We start from the raw sequence: 13,837 nt of genomic DNA, 5'->3' as shown, positions 1-13,837 counted from the left end.
CTGTTTGTGAATTTTTAATTAAATTCCAATTTCCAACACAGTTTGACACAAATCATCATCTAGTAAATACAAAATGTGTCTCTGACTATTTTCAACATAATACAAAAAGTAAAAATTAGGAATCTGAATAAATGTAAGTTAAGCTATATAATTTATATATATGTATTTAGGTATAATGTGTCCTTCTGGACAGCACAAAGTACCACCAAATTTAGTGTAAAGGTTATATTTAGAAAAACTTTCTTTAGAAAAAATCAAAAATTACAAATGCAAAATAAGATTAAATTTGATTATTCAAATCAAGGTTTTCTGCTTGCTGTTTTAAATCATTATTAAAATTTTATTTAAATCAGTCCATTCTGCTGTTATAGTTCCCTGCTCTAGCCACTAGACAAACTGCCTTATATATCTCAAGGATAACTTTTTTCATTCTCTCACACACCATTCCGGGTGTCACATTTTCCAGCCATTCATCTTTAATATACCTATAGGACCGATCATATTCTATCTATAGTTGCAACATAGCATCTTGGTGTCTGGGTCCTGTTGTGCCTCAGATTAAAAGCCCTAACTCTAGACACCCCTGAAATAAGCAATACAAAGGATGATGCATAAGGAAGCTCAGATAGTTTTATGACTTTAAAGACAAGTGTAAAGTACTTCATTTCGGGGAAAATTAAATGCCCAGCTACAAAATGGGAAATAACTGCCTAGGCAGTAGAACTGCTGAAAAGGATAATTGTGGATAGTTCTCTGAAAAACATCTTCTCAATGTGCAGCGGCAGTCAAAAAAGCTAACAGAATGTTAGGAACCATTAGAAAAGGGATAGATAATAAGACAGAAAATATCATGATGACACTGTGTAAATTCATGGTACACCTACACTTTGAATACTGTGTGCCGTTCTGGTTAAATTAAATTAATGGAGATACCCTATTTCCTAGAACTGGAAGGGACCTTGAAAGGTCATCAAGTCCAGCCCCCTGCCTTCACTAGCAGGACCAAGTACTGATTTTGCCCCAGATCCCTAAGTGGCCCCCTCAAGGATTGAACTCACAACCCTGGGTTTAGTAGGCCAATGCTCAAACCACTGAGCTATCCCAAAAAAGATATACTAGAATTCGTAAAAGTACAGCACGCCTCAACCGGTAGCCAAGATCTCCCTCTGCTTTCTCAAGCATTGGGTCTAATTCACCTGCCAAGTCATAAAGTCGGGTGCTTCCTTCGCACCAGCATGAATTGCTGAACAAAGGGCAAAGTAGTGGAGTGCCTGGCTGCAGCACCCCATACACTGCTCCCTACTGGTGAGCTGTGGCTTTACATCCACAAGTAAGCACCATATAAACTCCCTGGAGTCCCCTGGGAGTTCTCACAGGTTTGAAAAGTGCAGGTAACAACCTACAAACCTTCCCCAAAACAATGAACGGCACCAACCTGAGGTAAGGATCATTTAGAGGTTCTAAGCTAAGCTTTTTTTTTATTTTTTACTTTTTTTAATATAACATGGAGAATTTATATATCATAATTTTACAAGAGTGAGGCAATTCTGATTTTACCTATTGCCACCTCACAAACACCTTCTCCACTTACCACACACTTTAAAACACACAGATGTGGCACTGGTCTTCAGTGACCACATAAGAAATTTCAGGTAGAGTGGTTTCATTTTGGTGAGGTTTGATGGGGTTCACAGTAAAGCTTGTAATGGAAAAAGCCAATTACTGCCTTAATTATGGAGAGTTTCCTACCTCTCCATAATAAAGAAAAAACAGAGCCCGGCTTCAAAATAACAATGTGCCATCATTTCCAAAGTGGAGGTGACATTTACCGAAACAGGGAGACTTTCACACAGCTGCAAGCTTGGGTGGAAAAGAAAGAAGACAAACAGAGTGAAAATTTATCTACATAGCAGTTTTCTGATTTTCTTTTTCTTGTTGGAATACAGTGTGTAGGCCCATTTTCCCCACTGGTTACACAGGGAAAACTCCCGTAAAAGCTTTCTCCCTTTGCTTGATATTGCAGGGAATTCATAATATTCAGCTTTCCGTTAAACCAGTGTAAATCCAGAGTGACTCCAGTGAAGCACATCATTACTCTGGATTTATACTGGTGTAACTGACAGCAGATTCTGCTGGAGAAGCCTGTGTTTATGGTGCCATAATTTGCCACATCTTAGCCTGATGTTGCTCATGCAGCATTTAGCATAAGCACAGGATTAAATTAGAAGGGGATGGACTCTAAGAAAATGAGCCCTTTTTAAAGACAAACTGCTTTTCTAATTAGGAAACCTAATAAAATTGTATCCAGATGTTGTTACCTGATATACTTGAAAACTTTACCTACTATAAAATGCATGGGCAGAACTAGATACATGTGGACTTTTATTTTCTTAAAACATTGGGGTGGGAAGGTGGGAAATTGCTTAGTTTTCTACTAGGAAACCTTAATAATATGCCTACCGGTACACCACAATGATAATTTCTGTGGGTACTGGTAGGTAGTTTAATAGCCAGAAGATGGATCCTTCCAAACAGAAAGAATCCACATTAAAATTGTAACCACTATAAACTCAACCTTTCCCCAACCCAGCATTTCTTACCTTCTTTTGTCATGTCACGTCTTAATTTACAGCATTATCCCGAAAACTTCACTCCCATTAGCAATCCAACCCAACAGAGCTACTTGTGTTCGGAGCAAGGTAAGGCCTTTGGACTATATGTTCTTCAAGGCAGAGACACTATAGTTTCTTTATCTGTCACGGGCCATGCACACATATAACATTATATTAATAATGACAACAGATACAGGATCCTGACTGCACTAGCCAGAAGTATGGAATGCAGGATCAAGTCCTTAAAAGACCCAATCCTACATATTAGTTCCACGGGCGAAGTGGTCCATGTGGCTACATCTGGTCACACAGTCAGGCGCTAGGTGAACAGCAAGGCACAGCAGATAGTCATTATTTCTTGGAAATGTACAAGTAGTATCACCTTGGTTTGTAATCTTCATGTAACTGTTTTTAACGTATCATTTACATCTATAAATGATTTGCTGTTAGGTTCTGGAAATAACACACTCAAAAGATTGGTAGGGAGAGAAGGTGATTTAAGGGCTGAAACAAAGCCCTGATCCTGCAAACTTAAGTGTGAGACTGACTTTCCTCACAGGAGTATTCCCAATGAATCCAAAACCTGAAATCTTCACCACAGAGGTACAGCAGTCTGCACTGTAATTGTTTGATCTACAGTTCTAAGCATTGAAGCCAGCTTAGATGAGATCATTATGGGATGTCCAGTGTATTGTTTGTGTTAGGTTAGTCGGATGTCTTTGAAAAGGGAGAGGGACTCATTTATAGAAACAGCATTATACTCCTGAACGAATTGACAGTATAATAAATATATCTGACAGACATCAGGCTTTTATAGATTTGCTTGGTGGCTAGCTTTTGTAGTTCTATTTTTAATGTTCTATGTTTTTCATGAAAGGAATAATCTAATAAAAATGAACGATAAAAACATTTCAGCCAAATGAAATATATCAGTAAATCTGCCCTTGCTCTCTAGAAATGTATGATAAAAATACAGTGATGGAGTACAATTCTATTTGCCTGCTACTATCCATACTGTGCATGTATTACAAAGGTACTTTTTCTTGCTTTCCTATATTCCTACTTATCCTTGTGGAAAAAATAAAAAACAAACTGAAAAATAGAAAATAAAGTATGTATCTGACCAATATAAATAAAACCTATTCACTGAAAGAGTTTGCATCTCTTAAAGCATGGCTAAAACCAAGGCCGGTGCAAGGATATTTTGCACCCTAGGTGAAACTTCCACCTTGCGTTCCCCCTCCCCCTCCCCTTGCCCCGGAGCATCGCGTATTATAAACTTTCAAAAATGAATACTGCATAATGTGGCATTGTTCATTAGAATTAATACACGTTCGGCTTGAAAATGTATTAATTTCATTATTTAGTCTACATATTTAATGAAAATAAATGGCCTTGGGTCTCCTGCAGGTGGCTAGAGTCGCCCCTCCGCGCCCCTCCCCCTGGATCTGGAAAGGGCTGTTTTGGGGATCAGAGCACAGAGCTGGGAGTTGGGATCTGGCTTCTATTCTCCACCCTGGCACCAACTCACTGGATGACTTCAGGCAAGTTACTTCCCCGTTCTGGGTTTCAGCTCCCCCAGCACTAAGGTGTGAAATGGTTCCTTGCTCCTGGGCTGGAAAGTGCAATGCAGGTGGGAGGGGATGTCTGAAGGCCTATCTTCCCCACAGGTGTGAGGCGAGGACAGTGTTCCAGCCTCTGTCATGACCGTCCTGGTTGCTTTACTCTGCCCCATGCCAATTGCTGCTGAAGCCCCTTACTCAGAGAGCTCTGGCCCAGGGCAGAGGCATCAGTGTCATTCTGGGTCTGATTTTCAGAGATGCTGACCACCTGCGGTTCCCCCGATGTCTGTGGGAACTCCAGGGTTCTCAGTACTTCTGAAACTCAGGGCAATTTATTTCGAATGCTGGGCCAGGACTGAGCCTGCAAAGGCAGGTCCATATACACACCTCAATCCACAGCAGATCTCCCATCAATAACAATACAAGCAATCAGGAGAATGATGAGGGGCAGTTGGCCCAATGCTGGGAGTGGGGAGGATATGGCCCTAATGTGGTCACTAAACTTCTACCTAGTAAAGTTACTGGTGCATCTGCTGTCATTCAGTGGGAGAACAAAAATCTCTTGGATGCTGCAGCCTGCCCAGGGTTCAGCTGCACTTAACCTGAGTTGCTCGCACACTTGCAGTGGTTGTGCACCACACAACTGGTCACCCATGTTACATGAAAATCTGGCTCTGACAGTGTCATAATTAGATTTAACAGTTACTGCCGCATTTCCTAGAGCTGTTGTCCCAGGCTGGCTGCAGACTCAGGCAGACAGAACTGTGTCGGCTAGATGCCCATCACCTTTGGAAGATTCTCCTTGTAGCCATAAGGGCTTGAGACAGCCGTGTTTCTTCACGGAAAACTTGCAGTGTGCTGCCCCTGAATCCCAGATTAATACCTTGTGTGGGCAGGTGCAGAGCTCAGGGCTTGAAGGCCTCTGGTCTAATGGTCTGAGCCAGTGCAGAACTGGGAGCCTCAATCTCCTGTGTTCAAAGCAGGACTCTGACAATGGCTCCCCGGGTGACCTTGGGCAAGTCACGTCCCTGTTCTCTGCCTCAGATTCCCCCAAAATGGGGCTCTATTTACCTGCTCCACAGGGCTGCAGGGATGGATAGGGATGAAGCCTTGGAAGGTGGCATGTGCTGAGGATGGTTACACTTTTGCAGCTCTTTAACCCTGTATCCTCTGGCAGGGCCATGATCCACCCCCACAGCTGGACCGGCGGTGGCCACGGTCTCCTCTTCCTTTCCCCCAGCCCGTCCCCCCCTCCCGCCACTACATTGCTGTCAATAGGGCCAGCTGCAGGTGGGCTGCTGTCACCCACTCCGATCTGCAGCCGACAGCCCTTGGGCAGCAGCCGCTGCTGCGGCAGGGGGACCGGGACTGTCAGAGCCAGAGGGAGCGGGCTAGGGAGCGATGTGGCAGCTCGGGGAGGAGGCGGCTCCGGGCTGGCAGGGGGCGCGGAGGTGGGCAGTGATGTGGGGCATGGTGGAGGGAGGCGGCGGGGCCCACGGTTGCAGAGGACGCCCGCAGAGGTAGGTGCTAACGCGGTTGCGAGCGGCCCATCCCCCCACCGGGAGCAATAGTGTAAAAGACAATTTTTGGGCACCATTTTTTGGCACCCCCAAATCTTGGCACCCTAGGCGGCCGCCTAGTTCGCCTAGTGGTTACACCGGCCCTGGCTAAAACTATTAAAGCACCCTGATTGTCAAGTTAGGATTCCAACATTTGTTAATTGCTCCTCTCTCTCTGGAGCTTGGGTATCAGAAACAAACATTTCCTTTGAAGGATTTAGTTAGTGATCAAGGCCTTTCTTGGAAACTAAACAGAAGTGGAGATTAAGTATATGCCAGGATGTGACAAAATATTAAAGTGAAATGTGTTATCAAAGCAAAATAAATAAAGAGAAAGAATCTGGGTGTGTGGGGGGGGGAAGGTACTTACACTCGTCTTCTATTACAACTAATTTAGTTTCTGAAGCAGGTAAGACTTGTGGTGCATTCGTTGTTCCTGGGGAAATTAAGGTAGAAAGTAGTGAACAAAATATTCATTTGCAGCTAAAGATCATGGTGGATTAGCTATTTTGGGGGTATGTGTTGGAACAGGTGTTGAGGGATTTGCTGGTACAGAATATTCAAGGAGGATTTTATATGTGTTTGTAGGGGTTGGCCTATTCAGCGTTCTCATTTGAATAATCAGGTAAAGCAGTTATGTTAAGGAGTGCCCCAGCACAGTGCATTGCTTTGTTATTCCACCAGATGTAAGAAGTTTCACTCTATTATTATCCCTGTGTTTAAAAAGCAGCAGGAGGAAATGGATATACAGCCCTGAATTTGACACGTAGTTGAATGATGGATTCCTTCCTTGACATAATGGTGACTAGTAACCAAAGATGGGACCACAGGAGGCCACTGAGACAAACACTGACTGAGTTTAATAAAAGGTAGGCTTATGACTGTAAGTAACATTTGTAGCTATGCAAGATAAAGTAATGCAATAGATGATCAGCATGTATGCCGCAGGGCTTAAACTGATCAGTTAGCAGAAGACAGGAAGGAATTTCTCAGGTTCACAATGGCGAACTGTTTGTTTTTTCACCTTCCTCTGTGCAATATAGTAGCAACTACCCAAGGAGATATATCAGACGAGATAGACTAGTGCTTTGCTTTGGAATGGAAATTTTCTATGGGTAAGGAATACTGGAAAATTCTAGGCATGCACATTCCTTATTCACTATATTCAAGATGGCTGACAGGTGTCACCAGCTGGCACCATCGCTATCCAGTGCACAGCTCCTTATCTCCCTCAACATTTGCAAAAGGAAAAGGAGACACTGGCAAGACCACAAGGCCTAGGAGACACTTCTGGGAAATCACCTTGGGGATGCAGCACTGGGATGCCCACCACTTACCTCTCTGAAAGGTGAGCAGAAAGAGAACAGTGGGAAAGAGCAATTAAAGGAAAACACAAACAAAAGCAAAAAGAGGTTTGAAACTCAGGTTCTCCACATGCATCTGGGGGGGGGGCGGCATTTCTGTCTCTTGGATGTGGCCTCGTCACTACAATCTATGCCACTGGCACTTCAAGAGTAGATTACTTGAAGGAGCTGGTTGGAAAATTCTAATTTTCCTCAAAAAAAAGTGAAAATGTTTCAGTTTCAGCAACTGAAAACTGCAAGTTTTTGATTGAAAACCAAAAATGTTCAGCCAAAAACTGCCAAAAATTGGGGGGAAATGACTTTCAGCTGAAAGTTTTTTATTTTTGGATTTTTCCTTTTTCTGATGAAAAATTGAAAATTTTCATGGCAATTAGGCACTTTCTGGGTAATGAAAAACCCAACTTTTTGTTGAAAGACTTTTTGATGGACTCATCATTTAACTCAAATATTTTTTATTCTAAGATACAAACTCTTTTCCATATTTCATTTCCTTCAGTGTATGTAATTAATGTGGAGAGTGCTGAACAGGCAGCCCAGAGAATTAAGTCCCTCAGCCCACAGAGCAGGTGCAGTGAAAGATACGGCAGTGAGAGACTCCTCACAGTGCACCTGGACCTTGATGTGCTGGAACCACCCGTATCATGGCGAGGAGACTTCATTCTGTCCTAGATTCCTCAGCTGAGAACAGGGTTTTAAATGAATGCTAACTGCGGTGGGGGGGGGTTGTGACGTGAGCACTTGCTTTGGAAACTGGAGCTGGTGCAGAGCACGGCTGCTCGCTTGTGAAGTGGAATATCTCCTCATGAGCATCTCTCACTAGTGCTGTGTATGGACCGGCTGCCTGGGATGCATTTAAGGGGCTAATCTCAGCCAATAAAGTTCTTCATGGGCCTGCTTGGCTGGGAGAGGCCTCGTTCCATGCGGTCCTGCTGTGGTTGTGCTTGGCAGAAGCACTTGTGCTGGAGCCCCCTGGGTTATCAAAGAGGAGGCTGCTGACTGGGCATGTGCTACACGAGGGACTTTAGAATTCCCTGCTCCCTGGTCTGCAGTAGCTTGGACATGTTGCCCTGAAAAGGCCATCCATTATAAAGGGCTCAGCTGTGGGGGATGGAAGGTTTTGGTTCAGTGAGAATTGAGGGTGGGGGAAGGGGGATGGGGAGGATGTTTATTTTTGCTGATTGGCATTTTTGAGAGTAACGAGTGGCCATCGGTTTGGTACTCCTTTTTTGCTCTTATTTATTTGTGGCCTTTGTTATGGATTACATTTCCAATTCAATTCCTAGCCAAGGATCCTAGAACTTGGAATAGACACCTTTCTCAAAAGGAAATAAATAAATAAATAAAAGTGTCGGTGGGGAGGAGTAAAAATTACTTTGCAAAAACTATAGTGCCCTCTGGCTGGGTTGAGGGCAGCAGGGATTGAACCCCAGACTTATGGATCAAAACGCATGCGCCTCTAGAGTATGAGCTAAAAGAGCCTGCTCTGTGAGCCAAGACTATAGTAGCCTTATCAACCTTCACCTGCAGCACAGCCATAGCTAGAAGGGGACAGAGTGCCCACTAGGGTGACCAAATGTCCCGATTTTATAGGGACAGTCCCAATATTTGGGGCTTTTTCTTATACAGGCTCCTATTACCCCCCACTCCCGTCCTGATTTTTAAAACTTGCTATCTGGTCACCCTAGTGCCCACTGGGGGGGGGTGACACACTCCCATTGGCCCAGGAGGCTCGTTACTAGCTTTGGGGGTCCACCCAGGTCTCCACTTATAATGCTGCAGCCAGTGCTTAATTTGTGCTGGGGCTTGTCAGGTCTGAGCCCCCACCCCTCTGGGCTTGCTGCATCAGTTAGGAAAGTGAAAAAAAATCTCTATTTTTTCCTCTGAAAGGTGTTTTTCTTAAAATTCTCAACATAGTTGAATCCATCAGGGTCGTAACGAGGGAGGGACGAGCAGTGCAGCCACCCGGGTGCAAAGCTGGGGCAGAGAAGGGCAGAAAAATGGAGCGAATGAAAAAAAAAACGGTAGGGAGTAGTGCCTTGCAGCAGGACTGGGATCCCCAGGACCCGCTGCCATAATAGCGGGGAAAAACTCAAACAATGCAGGAGTGGGTATTGCAGGGTGGGACGGGAGCAGGATTAAAAAAAATAGTCCCATGCAGAGCTCTAGTAGGGGATGCAAATATACTTCCTGGCATTATCTGGTGAAGTAAAGCACAAGGCTGTATCCAACACCACTTCTCCCAAACACTGCAGGATTAGGGTAAAGAAAGGTCTTACATCTTTTTTTTTTTTTTTAGTTTGGTTACATTTGTTCGGTCCATACGAAAATATAATTTTTCATTGCTCTTAATAATGTTCCTTAACAATATAGAAAACAAAGCAGACATCGTTAACTATTTTTAGTGACTCATTTAAAAGTTGTTACTGTGAAGCACCATAGCTGGTTGTTAAGTAGTAGAACAATATAATACCACAGTTATTGTCATTTCAACTGAACAAAGAATGGTTGTGGATGTGTGTGTGTTTGGGGGGCGGGTACAGCAGGGCAGAGAATAAGGGAGGTGTGAGAATAACATTGTGTAACAACACTAGGGAGAGAGCCAGGGCAAAGGTGGAGAGGTCTGTAGCTAGCAAATATATTCAGACTTTTTTTTTCCTGCAGTTGCTTTTAATTTTTTTCTGCACAAGCTACTACTTTGTATATGATGTAGAATACATGGTTGTAAACATCTAACACTAGTACAGTACAGGTTTCAGTGGTAGCCGTGTTAGTCTGTATCAGCAAAAAAAACGAGGAGTCCTTGTGGCACCTTAGACAGTGGGCTACTCTTTCAAATAAATGTGTTATGACTGAATGTATGGTGGTATTATTGCCAATTCAAAGTCATAACAAATTTAAAATTAAATCATTGTTTAAGCCCCGGTACCTCTTTCATTACAACTTAAGCACTGGCTGCACCCCTGTGTGGGAGATCAGCAGCTGGGATCAGCCCTATGAATCTCAGTGCCTGGTACCAATCCAGTACCTTTCACTACAGCTAAACTCTCCCTTTAATTAAAAATACAAAACAAAAAACCCACAGCAGTATCACGCTGTTATATTGCACAATGGAGCAGCCACATGCAAGGGTATCTGGGTCAGCCCGTACCTTTATCATATCAGTTAAATTGGCATCCGTCTTGTCACCCATAAAAAGATCTAGAATTTTGAGATTTTCCTTGCAGAAGACATGGGATTTTATAGTGATTGTTCTCACAGACTGGGGTTTTATTCCTATTTCTTCCTTTTCTCTTCTTTGCTTTACTCAGGTGAAGTCCGTTTTGACGAGTTATGAATCAAAGACCTAGGATCAGGGCATGAGTAACCTGTGTCTAGTTTTCTTTGACCGTTTATGTAGTACAGCCACCACTGTTCAGTGTGAATGTCTCGTGTACGTGTTCTTTCCTATTTCGCTGTATTTGTGTTTCCTGCTTTCTTTACTGTTTTATCGATGTCCTTTATAGAATAAGAAAGCGATTTATGCAGTAGGCTCATGCTGAAAGAGAGGCACAGGACCTGCCCCAAGGACCTTACAATTTAATTCATAGACAAGACAGTGGAGTTTACCCACCAGAGGAAGATGCAGACTCAAAGAGGAGCAAATATAATGGAAAGCGTACTACTGAAAGGCATCACGTAAGACATGTTCCTTAAGGAGAGATATGAAAAAAAGAGGGGTCACTGTTTGGTGCATAAGGACAGCTGGAGGGGGCAGACTGGAAGAATTTGGCAGTAAAATGAGAATGGGAGAAGCATGCAGTGCCTGCTTAGGCGGGAGACTCTGGGTGAGCAAAGATGTAGGCAGTGGGGGAGAACGAGAAGTTTGAACTTGGGCCAGAAGCAGAGGGAGCCAATGAAAGGATTCAAAGAGGAGACTGACAAGGTCAGAGTAGTGGTGGACTGTGATTGCATGCAGTGACCACCACCTTTATATTTACCTTTCACAAGTGATCACCATTAGAGCCCTAGGTCTTGTACTAAGTATCAGCTATTCCCAGAGGTGAAAGTAAGCTGGTACAGTCCGGTACGCCGTGCTGGCAAGAGCCGGTACGCCGTGCCAGACTGGACCGGCTTCTCCAGCGGTGATTTAAAGGGCCTGGGGCTCCCTGCAGCGGCCGGAGCCTCTGGCCCTTTAAATCGCTGCCAGAGCCACCCCAGCGGCGGCAGAGCTCTGGAGGCGATTTAAAGGGCCTGGAGCTCCGTGGCGGCCAGAGCTCCGGGCCCTTTAATTCGCCCCTGAGCCCTGGGGCTCCCAGCCACCTCTGCAGCTGGTAGCTCCAGGGTAATTTAAAGGCCCTGGGGCTCCCAGCCACAGCTGGAGCCCCAGGGCCTTTAAATCTTGAAAGGCCCCGCCTCTTCCCATTGAAGCCACGCCTCTTTGGGTTGAGGCCACGCCTGCTAAGGACTCCGGCGTACCGGTAAGTCCTTTAAGGGTACATCCAGACTGCCCGCCGGATCGGCAGGTAGCGATCGATCCCCGAACGCGCTCCCGTCGACTCCGGAACTCCACCAGGGTGAGAGGCAGAAGCGGAGTCGACGGTGGAGCCCCGGCCATCGATCCCGCACCATGAGGACAGGAGGTAAGTCGAAATAAGATACATCGACTTCAGCTATGCTATTCCCGTAGCTGAAGTTGCGTATCTTACATCGACACCCTCCCACCCCTCCCCCAGAGTAGACCAGCCCTAAGTTACTTTCACCCCTGGCTATTCCACACTAATGCTGATGACTGGCAAGTAACAACAGTAAAGATGTTACTGTTAATGCAGCTAAATGCCACTAAGGTATGCTTGTGAGGAAGCTTTGGTGGTGGATTAATACCGTTACAGTAGGTATGACTGCACCACTGAGTCAGTCTTTCTGTATTTCTAGTGCTTCCATCACCATGCAATCTACACCTCCCACTCAGTAAGGGGACAGCCCAGAGAATTAGGCCGAGAGACCAGAACTTTGCATTTGTTATTTCTGGTTTTCAGTGGCCAGAATAGCCCTTGCAAATTCCAGGTGAGATTGTGGACATTTGTCTGAGATGCAACCTCCAAGCTAGGCAGGGAATGAATGAAAACCCTTTGTCCTTTCCTCCAACACACACCTCTCATATCATACCCTACCTGTCGTCTGAAGAAATATTTATACACTACATAATGTGGATGCTGTCTGAATTTGTGGGAACTAGCAGCGTTAAATTGCCATAATTCTGCTTTGCATTTCACTGGCATTCCTATCAGAGCTCAGTTGTGCTAGGTTCTGTACAATCACACAGGCAGACTCCATCCTCACTGAGCGGAAAGGATTGTCAGTGACTTATATTTCATCCATCTGAGACTGATAAAAGGGCTACATTTTCTCAACACAGCTGCCTAAGTGGAGACCATAAAATACATGCACGCTGTGTCTGATTTCCAGGCGCAGTTACCTGTTGCGCATGCATATGTTGCTATCGTAATGACTGTCCAGATTTGAGAATGCAGTTCAAACAGTTTAAAGAGGCTGTGCTGTCCAGTTAACTAACTTTAGATTCTTTTCCTAAATGGAAAAGATATAACAGAGCCTGAGGGCTCTCTTCAGACACAATGCTTAACACACAACTAGCATTTTGCATCTGGAGGCTTTTACAGATCTGGATAGGCATCTTTTATTTTTACAGATGGGTTAACTAAGACATACAGAGAGGTTGATTAATCTACCCAAAGTTACAAGTAGAGGCCCAAGTCTGCAAACACTACCGAAGGCGTGCTTAATACTGAAAATAGTCCCATTTAAAGCTGGGAGCAACACAACTTAATCCTATTTGAGCAGTATTATTATTTGCAGTAGTAAGCAGGAGGAGGATCATGTAGCATGGCCAAGTCTGTAACAAAACTTAAAGTCTTTTGATGCCCAACCACTGGCTCCATTCACTAGCCCACACGTGACTCCCAGGGAGAGGGACCTTACTGGATGAAAATCAGTCAGCATTTCACTCATATCATAGAATCATAGAATATCAGGGTTGGAAGGGACCTCAGGAGGTCATCTAGTCCAACCCCTAGTCCAACTTCATAGAGAAGTTATACCTTAACTTTGCTTCTCAGAAATGCTTCTAGAAGTATAAACCCACCACCTCCACTACCACCGCCTCCAATTGTTTTTTTAATAATATTTAGTCTGCAGTTTGTTTAAAGTGTAGATCAACCACTCTGCCAGTGGCAGATGGTGACGATAAACATTTATGCTTAGGCTGCATTTTTCTTTATCTCCTGAGATTATTTCACTTGATATCCTGAAAGTATTAAACAATACACAAGACAGATCATGTGCAGAACATGCTCCCCCAGTGTAAGAAAGGCAATAGCTGTCTCCTGACAGTCTCTGGAGTCTCAACTTACCACTTCTCACATTAAGGCTGCCTTTTGCTGTGTCTTTCCCTAGCACATTCTCGGCTTCACAGCTATACTCCCCAGCGTCTTCCAGCTTCACCTTATTGAACTGCAGCCTGGAAATTTTTCTGTTGAAAAATAAAGTAGAATTTTTTTTTACTCAACCATGAACAATGTTTATGAAATTAAAGCCCTTTCCCACCACCTGTCCCAAACAGGTTGAGTCACCTTGTGCTGATCTCATGGTCTCTGAGCTCACAAACGACATAGGGTTAAGTCTGGTCAGTATTTGGATGGGACACTGCCAAAGGAAGTGCAAGCTCAACAGGAAATAGTACTGGT

General features: G+C 44.2%; 1 protein-coding gene across 1 annotated transcript in view; it reads right to left on the bottom strand.

Moving 5' to 3' along the window:
* NRG2 (neuregulin 2) overlaps window positions 1–13,837 on the bottom strand; it is a 293,910-nt gene that overhangs the window by 87,356 nt on the left and 192,717 nt on the right. The window contains exons 3-4 of the mRNA XM_065409469.1: window positions 13,505–13,623; window positions 6,104–6,169 (exon numbers count right to left, since the gene is read on the bottom strand). Coding sequence (XP_065265541.1) covers window positions 6,104–6,169; window positions 13,505–13,623 — 185 coding nt within the window. The remainder of the gene's footprint in view (window positions 1–6,103; window positions 6,170–13,504; window positions 13,624–13,837) is intronic.

The sequence above is a fragment of the Emys orbicularis genome, chromosome 8, assembly GCF_028017835.1.
Source record: "Emys orbicularis isolate rEmyOrb1 chromosome 8, rEmyOrb1.hap1, whole genome shotgun sequence".
NCBI classification, from domain to species: Eukaryota; Metazoa; Chordata; order Testudines; family Emydidae; genus Emys; species Emys orbicularis.
Note: the sequence above shows the minus strand (reverse complement) of the source record. Positions and strands in the feature narration are given on the sequence as shown.